General features: G+C 37.0%; 1 protein-coding gene across 7 annotated transcripts in view; it reads left to right on the forward strand.

The window, feature by feature from the left end:
- Positions 1–20,753, forward strand: part of man1a2 (mannosidase, alpha, class 1A, member 2) — a 103,952-nt gene that overhangs the window by 55,661 nt on the left and 27,538 nt on the right. For all 7 annotated transcript variants that reach the window (XR_010897214.1, XR_010897211.1, XR_010897212.1 and 4 more), the window contains 2 exons: positions 13,047–13,165; positions 16,407–16,487. Coding sequence is in view for 3 of the 7 variants with exons in the window: in XM_067410696.1 (XP_067266797.1) it covers positions 13,047–13,165; positions 16,407–16,487 (200 nt within the window). In the remaining 4 variants the exon portion in view is untranslated. The remainder of the gene's footprint in view (positions 1–13,046; positions 13,166–16,406; positions 16,488–20,753) is intronic.

Here is a 20,753-nt window from a genome sequence, read left to right on the forward strand (position 1 = left end):
TTTTAAAATTAATTGCATGCCATGTATACGGTGGCCGAGAGAGCTCAACGCGCTGCAAATAAAGAAAACATCTTCATCAGTTTGACAACACACGCGCTGCAAACTCCACAACACTTACAAATAGTGAAACGCGCTGCAAATAAAGAAAACATGTGGAGTTTGCAGCGCGTGTGTTGTCAAACTGATGAAGATGTTTTCTTTATTTGCAGCGCGTTTCACTATTTGTAAGTGTTGTGGAGTTTGCAGCGCATGTGTGTTGTCAAACTGATGAAGATGTTTTCTTTATTTGCAGCGCGTTTCACTATTTGTAAGTGTTGTGGAGTTTGCAGCGCATATGTGTTGTCAAACTGATGAAGATGTTTTCTTTATTTGCAGCGCGTTTCACTATTTGTAAGTGTTGTGGAGTTTGCAGCGCATATGTGTTGTCAAACTGATGAAGATGTTTTCTTTATTTGCAGCGCGTTTCACTATTTGTAAGTGTTGTGGAGTTTGCAGCGCATGTGTGTTGTCAAACTGATGAAGATGTTTTCTTTATTTGCAGCGCGTTTCACTATTTGTAAGTGTTGTGGAGTTTGCAGCGCATGTGTGTTGTCAAACTGATGAAGATGTTTTCTTTATTTGCAGCGCGTTTCACTATTTGTAAGTGTTGTGGAGTTTGCAGCGCATGTGTTGTCAAACTGATGAAGATGTTTTCTTTATTTGCAGCGCGTTTCACTATTTGTAAGTGTTGTGGAGTTTGCAGCGCATGTGTGTTGTCAAACTGATGAAGATGTTTTCTTTATTTGCAGCGCGTTTCACTATTTGTAAGTGTTGTGGAGTTTGCAGCGCATGTGTGTTGTCAAACTGATGAAGATGTTTTCTTTATTTGCAGCGCGTTTCACTATTTGTAAGTGTTGTGGAGTTTGCAGCGCATGTGTTGTCAAACTGATGAAGATGTTTTCTTTATTTGCAGCGCGTTTCACTATTTGTAAGTGTTGTGGAGTTTGCAGCGCATGTGTTGTCAAACTGATGAAGATGTTTTCTTTATTTGCAGCGCGTTTCACTATTTGTAAGTGTTGTGGAGTTTGCAGCGCATGTGTTGTCAAACTGATGAAGATGTTTTCTTTATTTGCAGCGCGTTTCACTATTTGTAAGTGTTGTGGAGTTTGCAGCGCGTGTGTTGTCAAACTGATGAAGATGTTTTCTTTATTTGCAGCGCGTTTCACCATTTGTAAGTGTTGTGGAGTTTGCAGCGCATGTGTTGTCAAACTGATGAAGATGTTTTCTTTATTTGCAGCGCGTTTCACTATTTGTAAGTGTTGTGGAGTTTGCAGCGCATATGTGTTGTCAAACTGATGAAGATGTTTTCTCATTTGCAGCGCGTTGAGCTCTCTCGGCCACCGTACATGTAGCAACATACATCATCCATCTTTTATTATTATGACATTCTAATATCGATCTAGCTTACTGCAGTGTGCAACAAGTAGAGTAAGTTAACCTGTTAGCCAGAACCCCCGCTTTTGGAAAATCCCAAAAAATGACATACCCAAACTAAAACAGATACAGTTCATGAACCCTTTGCACTAAAAGCATAAGTAAGGTCTCATTTGAAAGCAGACACTTTGCAGTTTATTGTAATCTCATAATTAATTATTGTCACAAAGAAGAAAATAGTTTAAAATAGCTTTGAAATTTTGAAAAGTTATTAGAAATTTATTTTTATGAAATATATTTATGAAAATGAAAGTGAAGTTGGCCTTGTCAATCTAGAAATGCACTGCAGCTAAAGCCACATGTCTGACCATATTATATTTCAAATCTGAAGATGATAGGTTTAAAACTCTGAGTTTTATTACATGTTTTTCAAGACCATGTCATGAGACTTTATTTAGAAAGGACTCTAAAATGTTAACTGATGTTTATTGTCATCTATTCAAGGGTATTGTCTATATTGTGTTTGTGGTGCTAACAGCCCCATTCAGATTCAGTCTCCCCTGAACACATTCACACCTCTCCAGCCAGCTTATGGCTCTTATTATTCTTTTCTTTTGTTTCTATTATAATTACTAATGTTCTATTCAAGATTTAATCCCTCATTTCATTCACCAAACTTCTCACTTCACCTTCTTTCAAAATGTATCTAATGCCTTTCTTGGAAAAAAAAGAGAGAAAAAAAAGTGAGCTTTACTATTAAAAATTATTTATTTGCATTAGCTTTAGATTAGAACAGGTGCATCTCTGGGCTCGTTAGCATATTAGCTTAGCACACCAACAAAACATGACAATTTATAAGATTAAAACCACGTTTGTTCTCCAAACTTACAAGTCGATTGTTTTAAATAACCTTCTTTGATGTGATGTGGCTTTGGATCAAAAATCAGACAGAAAATATATCATTTTAGGCTATTCTGCACAATGAGAAAAGCTATCTCGATTAGCATTGCATTATAAATATAATCTACTATTATGAATACCTGATATGGCGTGAAGAACACAGATAAACCACATATCGTCACAATCGTGTATTTATTACTTTCAAAAGTGACGTTCTGTATGTTTATATCAATGATTATAGCGATGTCTGGTAGCCTCTGTTAGTTCTGTGTATGTCACATGACTGCCTCTTGTTCATGCTGTATAATTTGTGGACTAAAGGTGCACAGAGCGCCCTCCGGCTACTGGTATGTTACAAACACAGTAGTCAGTGTATACAGCGCTCATATAATAACTACAGCGCGTTTTGGGTAAAAATTGAATAAATATGACTCCTCTGCATAGAAAATTGACATAAACGTATGACAGTCCATCAATATTTCTCCAAATGTGCATGCTTTTAAGCTAAAAGCCCCGAGGGATGTTATTTTGTGGAGTTTTTTCAGGATGATCGTACAGAGTTTTTTTCTCAATGGCTGAAGCTGATGCTCATATTTCAATGAAAAGGTAACGACTCCGTTTCTCATATTCATAACTCCCGACGCATATTAACAAATAACAGTCACTATACGATGTTGAGTATAAAATAAAGATTAAAAATTGAAGCTCGAGTCTTAGATCTTTTTAATGATGTATAGTTTGTCAAGGTAATTATATTAAATCTAACAGTAAATTTGAGCTAATTTAAACAAAGAAGCTTTGGTGCGTCGGCGTGACAGTGCGGGTTAACAGGTTAATGGAGAAATCTGCAGCTTTATTCGCAAACTACAATTCCTGTTCATTAATAAGGTGAGAACCAGAACCGTTATAAACCCAAATACACTTGAATTAATTACATTAATTGAAATGTGTACTATCTGAGTAATAAAGATGTTTGCCTTAGTAATAATAACAGGAGCGCGCACAAAAGTAGTAGCTGTTCCGAACTGGGTTCTGGGGGTCAAACACACTCGGGCACAGTTCAGAGCACCTAGGGTGTACTCACCCTAACATTATAACAACTTTCAACTAGGGCTGTGCAATATATTTTGTCTATGATAATATTGTAATTGTTGTTTTAATGATGTGTAAACTGATATTATCGATTATGTCCCTCACTTTACAAAAACTAAACAAAAACGCCTAGTGTGCACTCCTCCATGGGACTTGAGACCGGTGTGTCACGCAGGTGTCTCTGATTAGTTCCCCTCCTACGGCTCTCTGCCCCGCCCTGCTTCATACCACAGTAACATTAATAAAACTTAAATACATGAGCTCATCCACGAACATGATTTCTGCCCCGTCAGATATCCGTCGGCTGTGGTGAAGACGACAATTTCCATGATTCATTCACTGCATCATCAAGCTATGTGTTTGTTGTTGTTTTGAAACAACTTCTAGCGGCTAAACATGCTTACTGTGCCTTTACATATTATATACACACAAATTGTATGTATGTGGATGCGTATTAATTGTTTACTTGATACAGTTTTTAAATACCTGAAAAACCTCTCTGCAGTACTTAGTACAGCTGTATAAAACAGGCAAATTGCATTCTTGCTTAGCAAAAGTCTAGTCCCCAGCCAATACACCGCTCCCTGCAGATGGCAAACACATTCAATAAGTTAGGTCATGCCAGCTCTGCCATCTCTGAGTTTGAGGTGATGGATTCTTTGAGAACAGAACTCCTTCAGAAAATTAGTATGCGCAAAATGTAGGGCTGTATGTGTCATGCGTGGCGCCATAAATCATGTGAATACGTGTGTATACAGCCTACACGTCTTGCATGATGTCTGCTTGCATAGCTGTATTTCTGAAGACCACTGCTTTCTGCAACTTCAAGAAGATTCATAGTCCTCTCCGATGCTTTTAGGGCAAGAGTGCAGTATGAATGGGTCTTGATGGTCGCTTAGATTAGCGACATTGACCCTGAAGGATACCCTTTTTGAGGATTTTTTAAAATATGTACTTTTGCACACATCCATACAATGTAGAGGGAACCACACAGCACTGTTCTGAAGTGGCTTGTATTTATTGTTCTCAGTTTAGTGCTATGAGGCTTACTTTGAGTTAGCATGTTTCCAGCTGGCACAGAAAGAAAATGCTGCAAACGTTCCCAACTGACTGACTGATTCCAGCTCCATTCCCGCTCTACCAAGGTTCTGCTGGGATTAAACTTTTAATAGATGAGAAGATGCCAAGCACAGGTGGGAAATCACACAAATTTGGTTCTGTGCAGTCCACCAGGAATGCACGCAAGCCCTTGACATGTTAGAGGAGACCTAGAAACAAAACACTAAAAGGTGTGGGAAAAGAAATGGAAGATGTCTAAGGAGAAAATATGGAACAAAAGTCATAACATGCCAGTGTTGGCTTGTAGCTTGACAGTTTCAATGCAGTTAATGCAGACAAAAACGTAGCTACAGTACAAATATTTTATTTATATTATTTATATTATATTTATTGATATTTTATTTTTTTTATATATATATATATATATATATATATATATATATATATATATATATATATATATATATATATATATATATATATATATATATATATATATATATATATATATATATATATATATTAATTTTATATATATATATAATATATATATTATTTTTATATAATTATATAATTATTTTTTTAATTTATTTTTTGAATTATTTTACACCCCTTAAATTTTTTTTTTTTTTTTGCAATTTTGCAATAATTCAGAGCAGTAATTATTTGGCACGCAAGCACTGTATAGTCATTTAATAATAATTATTATTATAACTGAATCAGAAACGTAATAAATGGCCCTATTTGATTAAATATATTATTTGTGAATGTATATAATAATAGTATTAATAGTAACTAATTGCTGTTAACTGGAAAAGCTGCTCTGGTTTGAAAACAAGCTGCTATGTTTGTACTGAAAAATTGAGTTAAGTCAGTGGCATTGCTATTTTTTAGTCGGTTACTCTCCAACATGATACCGACCCTGTCCTTGCCGCACTACCCGGAGAATACCGTGCCCCATGAGTCTCTGCAGCATTAAAATGGTGCAAGAGTCTGTGTGTCTGAGAAACCAGGATCACACCTCTCACTCTGCATCACCACTACAACCATTCATCAAAGTGCTGTGACTCAGTAAATATTCATCAGCCACTTGCAGTGAGTGACAGCAAGCTTAGAACACAGCAAACACCAAATTACAAGCAGAGCAGAGATAGAAGAGTGCAGGAAGGAGGCAGAGATTTGGTAAGAAAGGAGACACGGTGATCGAAATAAGCTGTTGAAATGTCTGCAGTTATTTATTAAGAGATCATGAGAGACAGACAGACACCAGTGTGCCCTTGAGAGCTGAATGTACGTGACTTGAGTGCTAATGTGTTATTTTGACCAGAGCACCTGTACATGGACTGTGATTGTATGTGTGTGTTACAGTGTGAAGAGCGCACGTGGTGGCACCTGGCCTTCAAACTCTTTCTCAAGGTGCAGGCAGACTCTAAAGTTCAGATTATAGAAAAATAAATGAATCAAGCATGCAAGTTTTTTTTTTTTTTTTTATTGCATCAAAAGGTAAATGAATCTTTTGGAGCCCAACAAATTATACATTAATGCAGTCGAGTCAAGTTCCATTTTGCTTTGTTTTTGTTTTTGTTTTTATTTTATTTTTATTTTGCTTTTTTCCTGAATTTATGAGCTAGTCATAAATTATCTTTTGGTGATGGAGGATAATCATCTTGTAATGCTTAGCATGAGATTCTTATGAAATGCCGTAGCAATTTATCTTGACCTTTTGAAGTACTGTGTGCTTAATTGTGGGTCACAGTCCTGCAGTGTGACTGTTCTGACAGCTGTCTAGTAAAGAACCAGGCAGACCACTTTTGCCCAGCCACATCTGACTCCAGGCCAGGCTTTAGGACTTGCTTGGCTTTGTGCAGTATTATTTCAGTTTCACATGTGAATGAGGACAGCAGGATAGCTGTGAACTGCTGACTTAAAATGGCCAGTCTACACTGTCAGTCATGAAAATCTTAGCTATGATGTGTATAAGTCTGACATAAAAGACGATTGATGTTTGACTGTCTGCCTTTGCTTTTACCCAAGGATGCCTCTTGGGTCATAGCATACAATCTAACAAGCAACAGTCAAGAACTGTTGGGAATAAAAAAAAAACACTGTGCACCCAGCTTAATACAAAAAGCCCACATCCCATCAAATGGAGAGCCATGGTCATTATTTCTGTGTTTTATTCTATAGTATTTTTATCCTTTGGCATTCGCTTCTGCTGCTGAGTTGGTAGGAATACCATATATTTTTACCTTAACTACTGTTTTTTTTTTTTTTTGGTTTTTAACTTTAGCAAGGATGCATTAAATTGATCAAAAGTGAGAGTAAAGACTTTCATTGCTACAAAAAATCATATTTCAGATAAATGCTGTTCTTTTGAACTTTCTATTCATCAAAGAATCCTGACAAATGTTTCCACAAAATACTAAAAAGATAAGTTTCTTGAGTACCAAATCAGCATATTACAATGATTTCTGAAGGATCATGTGACTGAAGTAATGGCTGTTGAAAATCCAACTTTGCCATCAGAGGAATAAAAAAAAAAAAAAAAAGTTAAAATATATTAGTAGAAAACAGTTATTTTGAGTTGTGATATTCATGATATTGCTGTTTTCAGTGTATTTTTAATCACGTGCATGCATCCTAGGTGAGCCTAAGAAATAGTTAAAACTCAAAAATCATTAAAAAAAAAAAAGTGAGTGTGTATGTGAATTAAGCAATTGTTAAAATTCTTAACCCTATGTGTAAGTGGTAATAATAGCAAGCACTGCTAATAATGATCCTTAGCATTTTACTGTATCACAGCAGAATTAATGTGACTGGACCGTGAGCTATTCATTAGCTTTAATGGTGACCGTGATACTTGATGAGGCGAACGTGATTTCATTCTTTCACTGATACACTTAATTGGGGTGAGGACCTAAACATGATTTTCAGTGAACCTTTCTTTTAATATCAGTGTGTGACATTTCGCGGCTACGTCTTGGCAAATTGAGGCCTGTGGTATTAAGCTTTGTAATTTTAAAATCACAACCGAAAATTGGAATGGGATTAATACAAGAGGAAAGAATTCTCAGGAAACCCCACAGTTCAAATATATGTGATTTGTTTTCATTTCCAATAACCCAAACTTCAAAAGAATTCCTCAACCATGGCAAATACACACTACGCACACTCAAGCTTTCCAGTATTGCGTTCTCTCAATATTTACACAATTCTGCTGCTACTTTCCACTAGCTAAGATCTGCAGAGCCTGTAGTTTCATTTGCAGCACCCACATTTCCAGTCACACTCCAGTGGGTTTGCAATCTGAGCCTGTATGGATAAGTAATGGCTAAGACCTGTATGAAATAAAAGTAAATGCAGAATTGATGGAAAAACGGAGCCGAAAGCTTCCAGCAAACAATACGCAGCCCGTGTCTGTGGAACGTGAGCTCTAGAGTCTCAGTCTGATGATTGAAGGTGATCACTTCTGACTGTGCAGCATTTTATCTGGTCAGAATATACAGTATGTTTCATGTTCTGCTTTCTCCTTTTGCTTCTCAGATTTCTCGGGGGGAGGAAATACAGAAATAAGTTTGTGACCTTAAAAAGTTAATCTAATATCCTTAGAGTTAACTGCACTGGAGCTTGAAATTAATGTTGGATTTTCATTTCAAGAGCATCAGCAAAGTTAAGTGTCTCGGGGAAAAGGCAAGTTGTCCATTCTGAAATAGCCTGCAATACCTAACACACATGTCATAATGTGATGAAGAACCTCTGACACCGAAGGCAACTGCTAGGCAGCATATGTTATATGAAGACGGGCTTTTAAGAAATCATAATGCCACTTCTAGGACAAATTCAAGTGAGCCTTAGAAATAACCAAACAAATATTGCGTCACTACGATACTTATCTTTTGGTAAAAACGGAGCAATAAATTGGAAAATAGGATATTTATAAATAAAACCACTGCTTCAGATGCCGTTTTTATTAATTCCACCAACAGGATGTTACATAAACATTGAATTCAAATGTGCCTTTTAGCCATTCTGCATCTGTATACTCCCAGCATTTTTGGTAATAGTTTCATCATGCACTGATTCACCAGGAGCGTGATGACTTGACCCTGCAAAATGCTGAAACCTTTCATTTATGGTTACTCATATTAAGATGCGTCTAAACAGCCAATCACAGCGGCCGTGTTCACCAGCTCACCAGTTGACTGTTATTTAGAGTTCAGCATTGCTTTTGGCCTCATGACTCAATTGTGGAAATTGCACTGGAAATGTTTTTTTTTTTTTTTGTGCTTGGTCTCAATGCACTTTATAGAATACAAATTGGTGATAATAAAACATTCCTTGAGAGAGATGATGCATACAGAATAGAGCCACAAGGCAATTAGGCTTTATGGTGTTTAGTTCACACCCACGTTTTACGTTCCTTACTGATGCATAGGTTAAAACTGGAGCAGTTTGATTTGTGGATTTTAATTGTAGGTCTTTCTGGAGGTCTGATCTGAAGCAATTTAAAAGTGCTTTAAATAATCTGGTCAGGCAATATTATAATCTTCATATAGCTCTTTATGCAGTAGTTTAGCCTGTATAAACAGGGGTGCACATAACTGGTGCACAGGTGAGCATGCGTGGTAAAAATAAATGATGCGTACCAGAAAACGTGGAGGCGCTTTTAAGTACGAGCATTTTTGGGGACAGGGACACAGGAGTAGGATTTTTCTCCATCTCTGGTAAGATAGCTATCATGATGATAAGTGTGATCATTAATTATTAGGGGTGCAACGGATCGCAGTTTATCCATGATCCATACGGACCAGGCCCTGTGGTTCGGCATGCATGTGATTTGTGGATTAACTGCTAAGTTTAACCATCATAATGTGAAAGTTTATCATTTGGACGTGTTTTTTCTTGCCAATTTACACATTCAAATGATTTTTAACACAGAAGGAGAGTCAAAAATCAGGACTTGCGCACCTCACACACCTGAAGCGCGCGCATGCTGAGAGACAGAAAGAGAGAGGCATTCAGACAGCGCTCGGACACTAAATTAATTTTTCTTTCAAGTTTACTTGCGCTTGAATGGACACATACACACAAAATTATGTCAAAATACCAGTTTCGGCAAGTGTTCTCTTGGTTATGTCATAAATTAATGGTTGAAAAAGAAACTGGATGTGTGTCAGTATATTCGGTCCACGCATTTGGTCTTAAAGTGACAGCAGCCTAATATTCTTGCTGTTGTCTGTGTCATTAATGTTAGTAAAATAAAAACAAAACATCATCATCTTCATCATCTGCCATGTTTGAGAGCAAAGAAGATAGTGAGGAGAGCGTTCAGGACGAAAGTGATGATGACAACTTGTAGGATAAGAGTGTTGCGTAAAGTTTGAGTACCATGCAGCATCTTCACGCGCTCCCTTGAAAACCAGACCAAAAGTTATGTGCACCCTTGTGTATAAAGATATAGACTCTGTATAAAGATATAGAAAGGTATAGACTACTGTTCAAAAGTTTGTGGTCAGTAAGATTAATACGTTTATTCAGCAAGGACACAATAAATTGATAAGTGGGATTAAATACATTTATATTGTTACAAAATATTTAAATTTTAAATAAATGCTGTCCTGTTGAATTTTCTGTTCATCAAATAATCTTGAAAAAATGTATCACTGTTTCCAGAAAAATATTAAGCAGCACAACTGCTTTCAACATTGATAATAATCATAAATGTTTCTTGAGCATCAAATCAGCATATTAGAATGATTTCTGAATGATCATGTGACACTGAAGACTGGCGTAATGATGCTGAAAATTCAGCTTTTAATAACATTTTCAAATGTATTTAAATAGAAAACGATTTGTAGTATTTAATAAAATTGCTGTTTTTACTGAAATTTCTTTTCTATTAAATAAATAAGCCTTGGTGAGCATGTATAAGAAGCTTTTTTTCAAAGACATTTAAAAAAATCGTACCCACCCAATGTTTTTTTTAATGGTAGTGCGTGTATATATACAAGATAAAAATCTCCATCAACTCCATCTGTGTGGTCTAATGTCTCTTGTTCATTACGCTCTCTTTTCTTTCTACTGTTCTCTCTCGCACACACTTAGCCAGGGCAGTTTGTTGATGAACACAGCAGATGTTGCATTCAAGGTCCAGGGAGAATCAGTGGCAGCAGAAATGGTGAGCACTAAACTGTGAGATATGGATGGGGTTTGGCTCTGTCCCCCACTCCATTCCTTTTGATAAACCTTTGAGACAAGACAGAGTTAGAGTGGGATAGAGTGGGAAAAGCCTTCTCATTCATGTCTTTGGCTTGGAGATACAACAAAGTAAAGATTTACCTCCTTTTTTTGTATAAATAAGTACCCAGAGTCAAAAACTCTTGCATTTAACTAAATAAACCTCTGAACCACACCACAACCACTGAAAACCTCTCCAGTGTTTCTTTCTCAAGATGAGGCAGTGGAGAATCTGAAGAAAAAAATGAATCCGAAGAATGAAATCATCACGCCGGCTGCCACTTGTGCGTTCATATTAGAACAGCTTGCAATCTGTCACCAAATGAAACTGGCATGGATGACACTAAGTGAGGGAGCGTGGGATGAAAAGATGGCTTGTAGGAAGTAGAGAGAGAAGCTTGGACTGATTACCATTGGAATTCCCCAAGTAACTTTATTGAGTCTAATTTGATTTACACCAGCAAAGTCTGGCATCCAGAATGCCAGCCTTGTGTAAATGCCAATCAAGATTCATTCAGTATGATGAGGCCTGATTTCCAGTCCAGGAGAGTGCCAGAGAGTGTGGATTTTAGTCAAGATAGGCACTGTATTTATTGGAGTGTAAATGAGGCAGTGAGGAATGAATGTGCAGCCAGTTGGATTATATCTAAATCTTTTGCAGCCATTTTATTTTCTTGGATTAATTTGAGTAATTTTATTTTATTTGAGGTGAACTCACAGATGAGGGACTAATACGTCTTTGGTGACGGTTCTGTAGTGAAATAAGGTGTAGAAAAATGAATTGGAAAGGGCGATGGAGAGGAAGGCAGTAAATTTAAGTATAGTCTTAAATGACGTAAGGGCTTTAGGTCTTGAAAAAAGAGGGATGAAAGGCAAAAGTGTTTGTGGTTTGTGAAGGGCTGGGGCCATTTGGGGTGCCTCTGGACAAACTGAAGCAGCAGTCCTGACAGATTAGAAGAGCTAAGAGGCTGAGGGCTGCTGGGTATTTTTAGAGTGATTTAGAGTTCCTGACAATAATGATGATGATGATAATATTGCGGTTCTACAGACTGAGAGAGAGTTGCCACACAGCATGTCTAGATAGTTTTCCACTCTTTGTGGGATAACAGGATTCCTGAAATCTGATCTTGAACTCGAACAGGGCCCTTTAACAGAAGGTGATCATGTTACAGGAGCTCCCCATGTTCTTTGATCAAACAAATTTAAAAATATTAGAACAGAAATACAACGGTAAGGTAAAGTTTCAGCTAAATCTTGATATCTGCTCTAGCTCTCCTTTGAGCATTCAGAATTGTAGTAGTGATGTCTGAATCCTTCATCACAAATCAGACTGATCAATTTTTTGAGTTCAAATCACTGTCTTAATGATCCATTCGCAGGGTTTAACAGCTGACTAAAAGGGAAGATTATGTGTCCATAAGAACTTAAATTTCAGTCTTTTTCTTCATATAATCATAATTATTCCTCTAAAGTCCTCTGGAAATAAAAATAGTTGTGTACATTACCATTCAAAAATTATATTTTTAAAAGAAATACTCACCAAGGCTGCATTTATTTGATCAAAATACTGTAAAAACAGTAATGTTGTGAAATAATTTAATTAATATATTTTAATACATTTTGTATTTATGACCTGTAGGGGGAGCTTTGCAAATCTTACTGAGTTCCGCTTTAAAGGCCTGTACACACCGGAACGAACATCGCGTGTGATTAACGTCCACTATTAACGCCTCATGACTAAACAAAGGGTGCCAATGTGAGTGTGCACACCGACGCGAAAAACGCGAGAGGAGACACCGCGTGTTACACGTTGCGTAAATCATTTAAATACTCTCCTCCCATAATTTTTGAGTCTGAAAGGGAAACTCCTACAAATGCATATGTAATAATTCACGCCTTTTCAGCTCTAATTATGCACTGCGTGTCTTTAGTAAATCCCGACAGTAGTTTTTTATCGCCAAAAGAGTGTTTGTGCTGGTGCAAGCTGTTAGTAAATCCGGCCTCAGGGGTATAAAATATAATTTATTCCTGTGATGGCAAAGCTGAATTTTCAGCATCATTACTCCAGTCTTTAGTGTCACATGATCCTTCTGAAATCATTTGTGTTGCTTATTTTGTGGTAACAGTGATACATTTTTCAGGATTCTTTGATAAATAGAGAGCTTAATAAAGAGATTTTTTTTTTTTTTTTTTTGTAACGTTTATGTCTTTAGTTATTTTTTAATTCAATTTAATGCATCCTTGCTGAATAATTTTACTAATTTCTTTAAAAATAAAAATTATGACCCCATACTTTTTAATGGTATGCATATGTATTCAGTAAATATTTCACATCCTCTCCACAGGTAATTCCCAGATGGGGGCCACTATAGTAGACGCCCTGGATACCCTTTACATAATGGGCCTCCATGACGAGTTTAAGGACGGCCAGGAGTGGATCGAGCAAAACCTGGATTTCAGTGTGGTAAGTGGCCAAGACTCAAACATGAACTCACACAAGATCACTAACAGCACTTGTCTTTGTAGGTTTGGGGCAAAGCAAGTCTGTTTTTGTTTATAGACACAGTGATATCTCAGGACACTGTTATTTCACAGTGGTAAGCCGTATACTTTGGCAGCCGGCTGACACAGCTGTATTAACAGTCATTCGACACCCCATAACTCCTCAAAGACTTCAGTCCTCAGCGTGTGTGAATCTTTCAGGTTTTGATCAGATTATGGTGGCACTTCGTGGAAAACGTGTGGTGAGAAAAGAGTTGATGCGACACATCACCGTATCTAGGAGACAAGACTGGCGCCATGGAAACAATGCGAACCGGCGGAGCTCTGCCTCCAGAATTAGCCGGTGATGTTGAGGAAAAAATGGAAGACAAAAGAGACATCAGAGAACGAGCGGGGCCAGCGAGTGGCCCCAGGGGCCCTGTGTCTCCTGCTCTTCTTCTCTCTCTGCATTCACATTCTGACCCATTAATGGGATTTCTCCAGTTTCTCTCTCTACCAGTTGTTTTACCGCCCTCTCCTTCATCAGATATGGAGAACCTGTATGGTCTTCTCAGCTTTATCATCTCTCTGGTCTCCATGTGTTGTCATTTTTCTCCCGTCTCCCTTCTGCTGCCTTTCTCTTAGAAGGACTCCCAGCTCCTGGAATCTCCTCTGCGTGTTTAGTTCATCTTTTTGGCTTTTCGAGCAGTGACCTAATTTCTTCTCTCTCCCCTCCTCACTGTTACTTTTGGACAAGTGTATTTTACGAAGCATGTGCACTTTAGGGGATGACTCACACTTGGACCGTTGGGTCTGGCCGTTGAGGGCTTAGCGTGTCACAGTGGGATGGAGGTGCTGGAAGTAATTTTTGGAGGAGGGGAATAAACTGCAAAGCATAGGGGAGGAAGGGAAACATGTGAAATTCTGTTTCTACAAAAACATTAAGCAGCACAACTGTTTTCAACATTGGTAATAGTATTAAATATTTCTTGAGCACTAAATCAGCATATTAGAATGATATCTGAAGGGTCATGTGACACTGAAGTAATGAGTAATGATACTGAAAATTCAGCTTTTACAATTACATTTTAAAATAGGAAACAGTTATTTTAAGTTATTTCATAATATCACAGTAATAAATTACATTTTAAAATATAGTATTATATTTTGACTGTTCACTATTAGTTCATGATACCTAATGTATTATTTGTGAATTTCTGAAATACATTCAAATTCATTTTTTCAACCAATTGGGTCTCATAAAGTGTTGTCTATCATTTTAGAATGAAATAAATAGTTTAACATAGAATAGTTTCCCAAAAATGAAAAATTTTCCTCACCCTGATGTTGTTCTAAAATATGAGACTCTTTCAGCTGTTTCTGTCAATACAATGAACATCCAAAACATCTGATTGAACCCGATTGCCTTTCATTATATGTACAAAAACACACGGAGACATTTTTAAAAATAAGTTCTTTTGTGTTCCATTGAAGAATGCGTGTCTCTCTCTCTCCCTCTCTTTGCTTCTGTTGTGATGATGGATGAGGCTGCCTGCCATCAGCATTAATCGCAGCTGTTAAACCAAAAACTGAATTAATGGACCTTGGTCAGGGAACGGTCATATCTGAATTAATCTGGTGCATGTTCACTTTTGTCAAAATTAATAGACATGCTAAATGAATGCTAAGTGAAAGGGGTTGGTTACAGCGTGTTCTTGTCTTATCAAATTAGTGTAAAACCTAGTCAATATAAGGTGCTTTAGAAGCGTTATGTTCACAACTGGAAAACCTGATTGTATTTCATAAGCAATATTCAAAAACAGGTGCTGTTTTTAAGTGGCTTATGGGATTGTGAGAGGGCTAAAACAGGATTTTGGGAGCTTCCACAACCATGCCATTGAACTTCACTTTGTTTAGATGTTTTTTTCTGCATTGGTTCATTTAGTTATTCTGCAATACTAGACTTTAAGATGTGCTGTGTGTGTGTGATTAGCTGCTGTTTGCGCTGTGATCTTTGTTTGAGTGGAAAAATGCTTCATGGTAATTTTCTCTAAATAAAGGTTGAAGCTGACAAAATGGATGTTGATGATACAAACACATACACACATAGTCTCTCTGAGAGATCATTGAATCAGCTTTGACGTAGAATTGAAGTTAATTTGAGAGCACTGCATGGCTGTTGTGTCGATATTTCATGCACATTAATGAAGCTGCTTAAATGTTTGTTTAAATTAGCATATATAGTGCAACAGTTGACTTCTGGAAGTAAAAATGACCTTTGTTTTCTCCATAAAGATTGTTTTAACAATACTGTTCTTTTATAATCGCAAACGATTATGTATTTAAATATTTTGCTAAAAAAAAAAAAAAACCTTTAAATATATTGTATTTTATTCCTGCATTTGCCATTCAAACATTTGGGCTCTTAAAGGTTTTCTTTTTCTTTTTTTCTTTTTTTACAATTTAATTTACAATTTTTTAAAATAGATTAATTCTTTCATTCAACAAGGATGCAAAAGTGATAGTAAAGACATTTATAATCTTAGAAAATATTTATACTTTAAATAAATGCTGTTCATTTCCAATTTCTATTTATCAAAGAATCCTGAAAAAATGTGTCATGGTTTCCACAAAAATATAAAGCAGCGTGACTATTTTCAACACTGATAATAAGAAATGTGTGTTGAGCATCAAATCAGCATATTAGATTAATTTCTGAAGGGTCACATGACAATGAAGACTGAAATGATGCTGAAAATTCAGCTTTGCAATCGCAGGAATAAATTACATTTTAAAATGTATTCAAATAAAGAAGTTATTTTAAATTGTAATAATATTTTTACAATATTACCGTATTTACTGTATTTTTGATCAAATAAGTGCAACCTTGATGAGCATAAGAGACTTTGAAAATCATAAAATCTTAATTATATAATCTGATTTATATCTGACTTTAAGTTACAAGTTTTATATTGTACTGATGTCAGTAGTTTTGTATTGTCATTGTTTTATTTAATATAATTTGCAATCATGTCTTTTTGAAGGTTTTTATTATCATTTCCCCAAAATTAAGTTTGTTTTGAATTAACTCTTAGGTGATTGTTTTTGTTTAGTCTTTTTTGAAATACTTGTGGGAAACGTACTTTGCAATCCAAAGACCTTGAAAAAGTGGGCAATCACTATTGTGTTCTTACTCGCTCTCATTTTTCCCTGTGTTTCTACAGAATGCAGAAGTATCTGTCTTTGAGGTCAACATCCGCTTCATTGGAGGGCTTCTGGCTGCATACTACCTCTCCGGACAGGAGGTATGTTATCATCACTTCTTATTGATTTTTGCGAGTGTATTTTTTAGGGCTGCACGATTAATCGCATGCTATTCTCACGCGCATTTCGTCAGTAAAGCCGGTTCCCTGATTACCGCTAAATCACAATCACCTGCTTTCAAATGGAGCGCCATTTAATAGACTGAGCCGTAGATCACTGAAAAGCCACGCAATATCGCGTTCATTATCGCAGGCGATTCATCTGCGATATGAACGCGATATTGCGTGGCTTTTCAGTGATCTACGGCTCAGTCTATTAAATGGCGCTCCATTTGAAAGCAGGTGATTGTGATTTAGCGGTAATCAGGGAACCGGCTTTACTGACGAAATGCGCGTGAGAATAGCATGCGATTAATCGTGCAGCCCTAGTATTTTTTTCTCTGTCTGTGCAGTTCCATAGTTATTTTGGATGATCGAAGTGTGTACCGGCCTCTGTTTCTGGACAGAGAGAGTTCATCTTACTGTGGTGATGATGGCTCAGAGAACTAGGAACAGCTTTTTCAGGGGAAATAAATGTCCCTCTCTCAAGCCCACGTTAATTAACGCTTCCATTCTCTCTTATCTGCCCATAGACATTAATGGAGAAGGGCACAAATACTCTCCCTCTCTTTTCCCTCATCACTGGGCTGCGTATCTCTGCTACTGCATATCATAATGTTCTCCTTTTAGTCTGAAGGTGAAAATGCAAAGGAATTAAACTGCAACCATGCGGCACGACCTCGCTGCCACTCCACACACTTCATTAGATGAGTTTAGATACTGGACGTGGAACTCGCCACACTTGCATACAAAGTCATCACACTCATCTGTCCCCTGCCTGTCTCTCTGTCCCTAGTGACCTTTTGTTCTGTCAGTACAGTGTTTTGACATGCCTGGGTGTCAGGCCTCAGGTCCAGCACAGTCACACTATGTTCATCTGAGCGCTTCCCGCATATGCGCTGTCATAGACATGCAATACAGCATGTGCCGAATGTTGGAGGCAGAGTGTCAAATTTACTAGTGCTTTTACTGCCACTGGCAAACACAGAGAGAAGCGATCTGAATAAATGAATTGTTTTACGAGTCATTAAATCTGGATTAACAGTGCATTTATATATGTATGTAATATAATTATATATGTATGTAATTGCATATAGTCACCAAAAAGGCTACATACAAAATGTGCCCAAATTTGGCATCATCATTTGGCAACAACATGTACAGAGATTTTGTTTACAGAGATCAGAATCAAAGCAGGCACTGATGTTGTGAAAGACATTGAAATGTTGGTTTAGCTTAAACAAAAGCAGCGCTCAGCAGATTAATTAGGCTTTGGTGCTTTTTTTGTGTGTTTTTTACATTACTTTCGGTCCTTTCTTTCTTTACAGTAGCTTTTGAGTCACTTTTTTGTAAAGATGCACAATATATTTTTTTAATTTATCAGTGTCTGTCAATATTTTACTTTTCATTGTGCTGCTCATTTCCCCTATTTTTACATTTACCTTTGTTGTCATCCCTAACTGAAACGTAATCATTAGATAAAGCACTAAAAATTTAAGTTAAATATAATCCTTAGTAAATCTCAAAATGAATATCCATTTTTCATGCTCTACATTATAATGCTGTAATGCCTAAATTCACTTGTAGCATTTAAAATGCTGGAGTTTAGATTCATATTTCATTCTTGATTTAATAATTAGACAAAATAGTATATCATTTTAATATTGGTCATTTATATATAATATGAAAATTACCTTTCTATTGCCATCACCCAGAACTACCTTTTAATTTAGAGCTTTAATTCCTTATAGTAGTCACTTTTTCATAAAGATGTGCCTGGTAGATACAGTATTTTCAGCGTTATGGGAACCAATGCGTCTTTTTCCATTGACAACCATTCAAAAGCCCTTCCAGAATCATTGAGTGCCCATGAGCGATGGCAGATTTAAAATTGCTTTCTTTCAGGGGGGATAATGCAACAGCCAAGAAGTTACCATTCAGATATATAGGAGTGCTAATGAATTGCTTTCTCTAGGTTTTCTACTCTAAATCTCCTTGGCGCAGGCAGAGTGTCTATACATATGTCCCCTATATGCGGTGTAGGCAGCATAGAGCAGATGGTAGAGGCAGTGAGTGAAGGCAGAGTGTCGTAGACTGAAAAGCCATGCCTCCAAGAGATTTTTGATCATGCATGATGGAGAGAGCCGCTGGGGGTAGAGGGAATGAAAGAGAGTCAGGACTAGAGAGAGTTTTGTACTGGACTCATGTCCAGCTGGTGTTTCTCAAGAAGAGAATTTGATCTAAAGACCGAGGACTTTTATCAGCTCTAGAGGTTATCTCTCCTGTGCAAGACCACATCCTCCATCCCTCTCTCTCTTTCTTTAGCCTGTCAGCCGGCTCCAGCAGAGCCCCTGTGCAGTGATGGATGATGTTTACTCTGCTGTCCCTCTGTCCTCTCTTCCACTGTCTTTTGGTCCTCTTGATTTTTCTTTTATCCTTTTCTTTAATCTCTCTTGTCTTCGTCTTCTTTCGTCTTCCTCCCTTGTTCCTCAGCTCCTCTCACCCCTGCATCCCTCGGCAGTGTTGATTCATGATGGCAGAGCAGAGTAGTTTGGTACATGCTGTGTATCTTATACACCATGAAGCTAAAGTCTGCTTCTTTCATTGACAACCATTCAAAAGTAGTTAGTAGCATAGTTATATTCAACCCAGGATCATTGGAAATACGTGACTCTTTCTGCAAACTTAAAGATGCCCTAGATTCAAAAATTGAATTTACCTCGGCATAGTTGAATAACAAGAGTTCAGTACATGGAAATGACATACAGTGAGTCTCAAACTCCATTGTTTCCTCTTTCTTATATAAATCTCATTTGTTTAAACGACCTCCGAAGAACGAATCTCAACATAACACCGACTGTTACGTAACAGTCGTGATCATTAATATGTACGCCCCCAATATTTGCATATGCCAGCTCATGTTCAAAGCATTACACAAGGGCAGAACGTCTGGATCTGTGCACAGCTGAATCATCAGACTAGGTAAGCAAGCAAGAACAATAGCAAAAATTGGCAGATGGAGCAATAATAACTGACATGATCCATGATTACATGATATTTTTAGTGATATTTGTAAATTGTCTTTCTAAATGTTTTGTTAGCATGTTGTTAATGTACTGTTAAATGTGGTTAAAGTTACCATCGTTTCTTACTGTATTCACGGAGACAAGAGCCGTCGCTATTTTCGTTTTTAAACACTTGCAGTCTGTATAATTCATAAACACAACTTCATTCTTTATAAATCTTTCCAACAGTTTAGCATTAGCCGTTAGCCACGGAGCACAGCCTCAAACTCATTCAGAATCAATGTAAACATCAAAATAAACACTGTACTTACGCGATTAGGCATGTTGCATGAACACTTTGTAAAGATCCATTTTGAGGCTTATATTAGCTGTTTGAACTTTTTTTATGTTGTTTAAGGCAAGCGTAAGCTCTTGGGGCGTGGAGCACGAGAATTAAAGGGGCCGTGTACCCTGAACCGGCTCATTTGTAATTAAGCCCCAAAATAGGCAGTTAAAAAAATGAATTAAAAAAAATCTATGGGGTATTTTGAGCTGAAACTTCACAGACACATTCAGGGGACACCTTAGACTTATATTACATCTTTTAAAAAAAAAGTTCTAGGGCACCTTTAAAGGATTAGTTCACTTTTAAATGAAAACTACCCCAAGCTTTACTTACCCTCAAGCTATCCTAGGTGACTGGATGACTTTCTTCTTTCTGATGAACACAATCAGAGATATTTTAATAAATGTCCTGACACATCCAAGCTTTATAATGGCAGTGAACAGGGGTCACGAGTATGAGCTGAAGAAAGTGCTTCCATCCACATCCATCCATTATAAACGTGTACTCCACACGGCTCCGGTGGGTTAATAAAGGCCTTCTGAAGTGAAGCGATGCATTTGAAAAAAAAAAAAAAAAACACATTCTTCAATGTGCTTTGTTGAAAAATAGAGGGAGAGAAAGATGGAAAGTAATGGGTTAAGTTGGAGATGATGTGAATGAAAGGAGTTTAATAAAGCCATCCACTCAGCAACCTGTCTTCATTAGAGAGGAGATGACTGATGATGGAAAGCAGTGTGCATTTCTCTCTCTTTTTATTTATTTATTTATTTATTTATATTTTTGACTTTTTTTATTATTATTTATACACTTATGTCCTAAAATAAAGGGTCTTCAGTACAGAATCTTAAAGTTGTAAGG

The sequence above is a fragment of the Chanodichthys erythropterus genome, chromosome 14 (genome assembly GCF_024489055.1).
Source record: "Chanodichthys erythropterus isolate Z2021 chromosome 14, ASM2448905v1, whole genome shotgun sequence".
NCBI lineage: Eukaryota > Metazoa > Chordata > Actinopteri > Cypriniformes > Xenocyprididae > Chanodichthys > Chanodichthys erythropterus.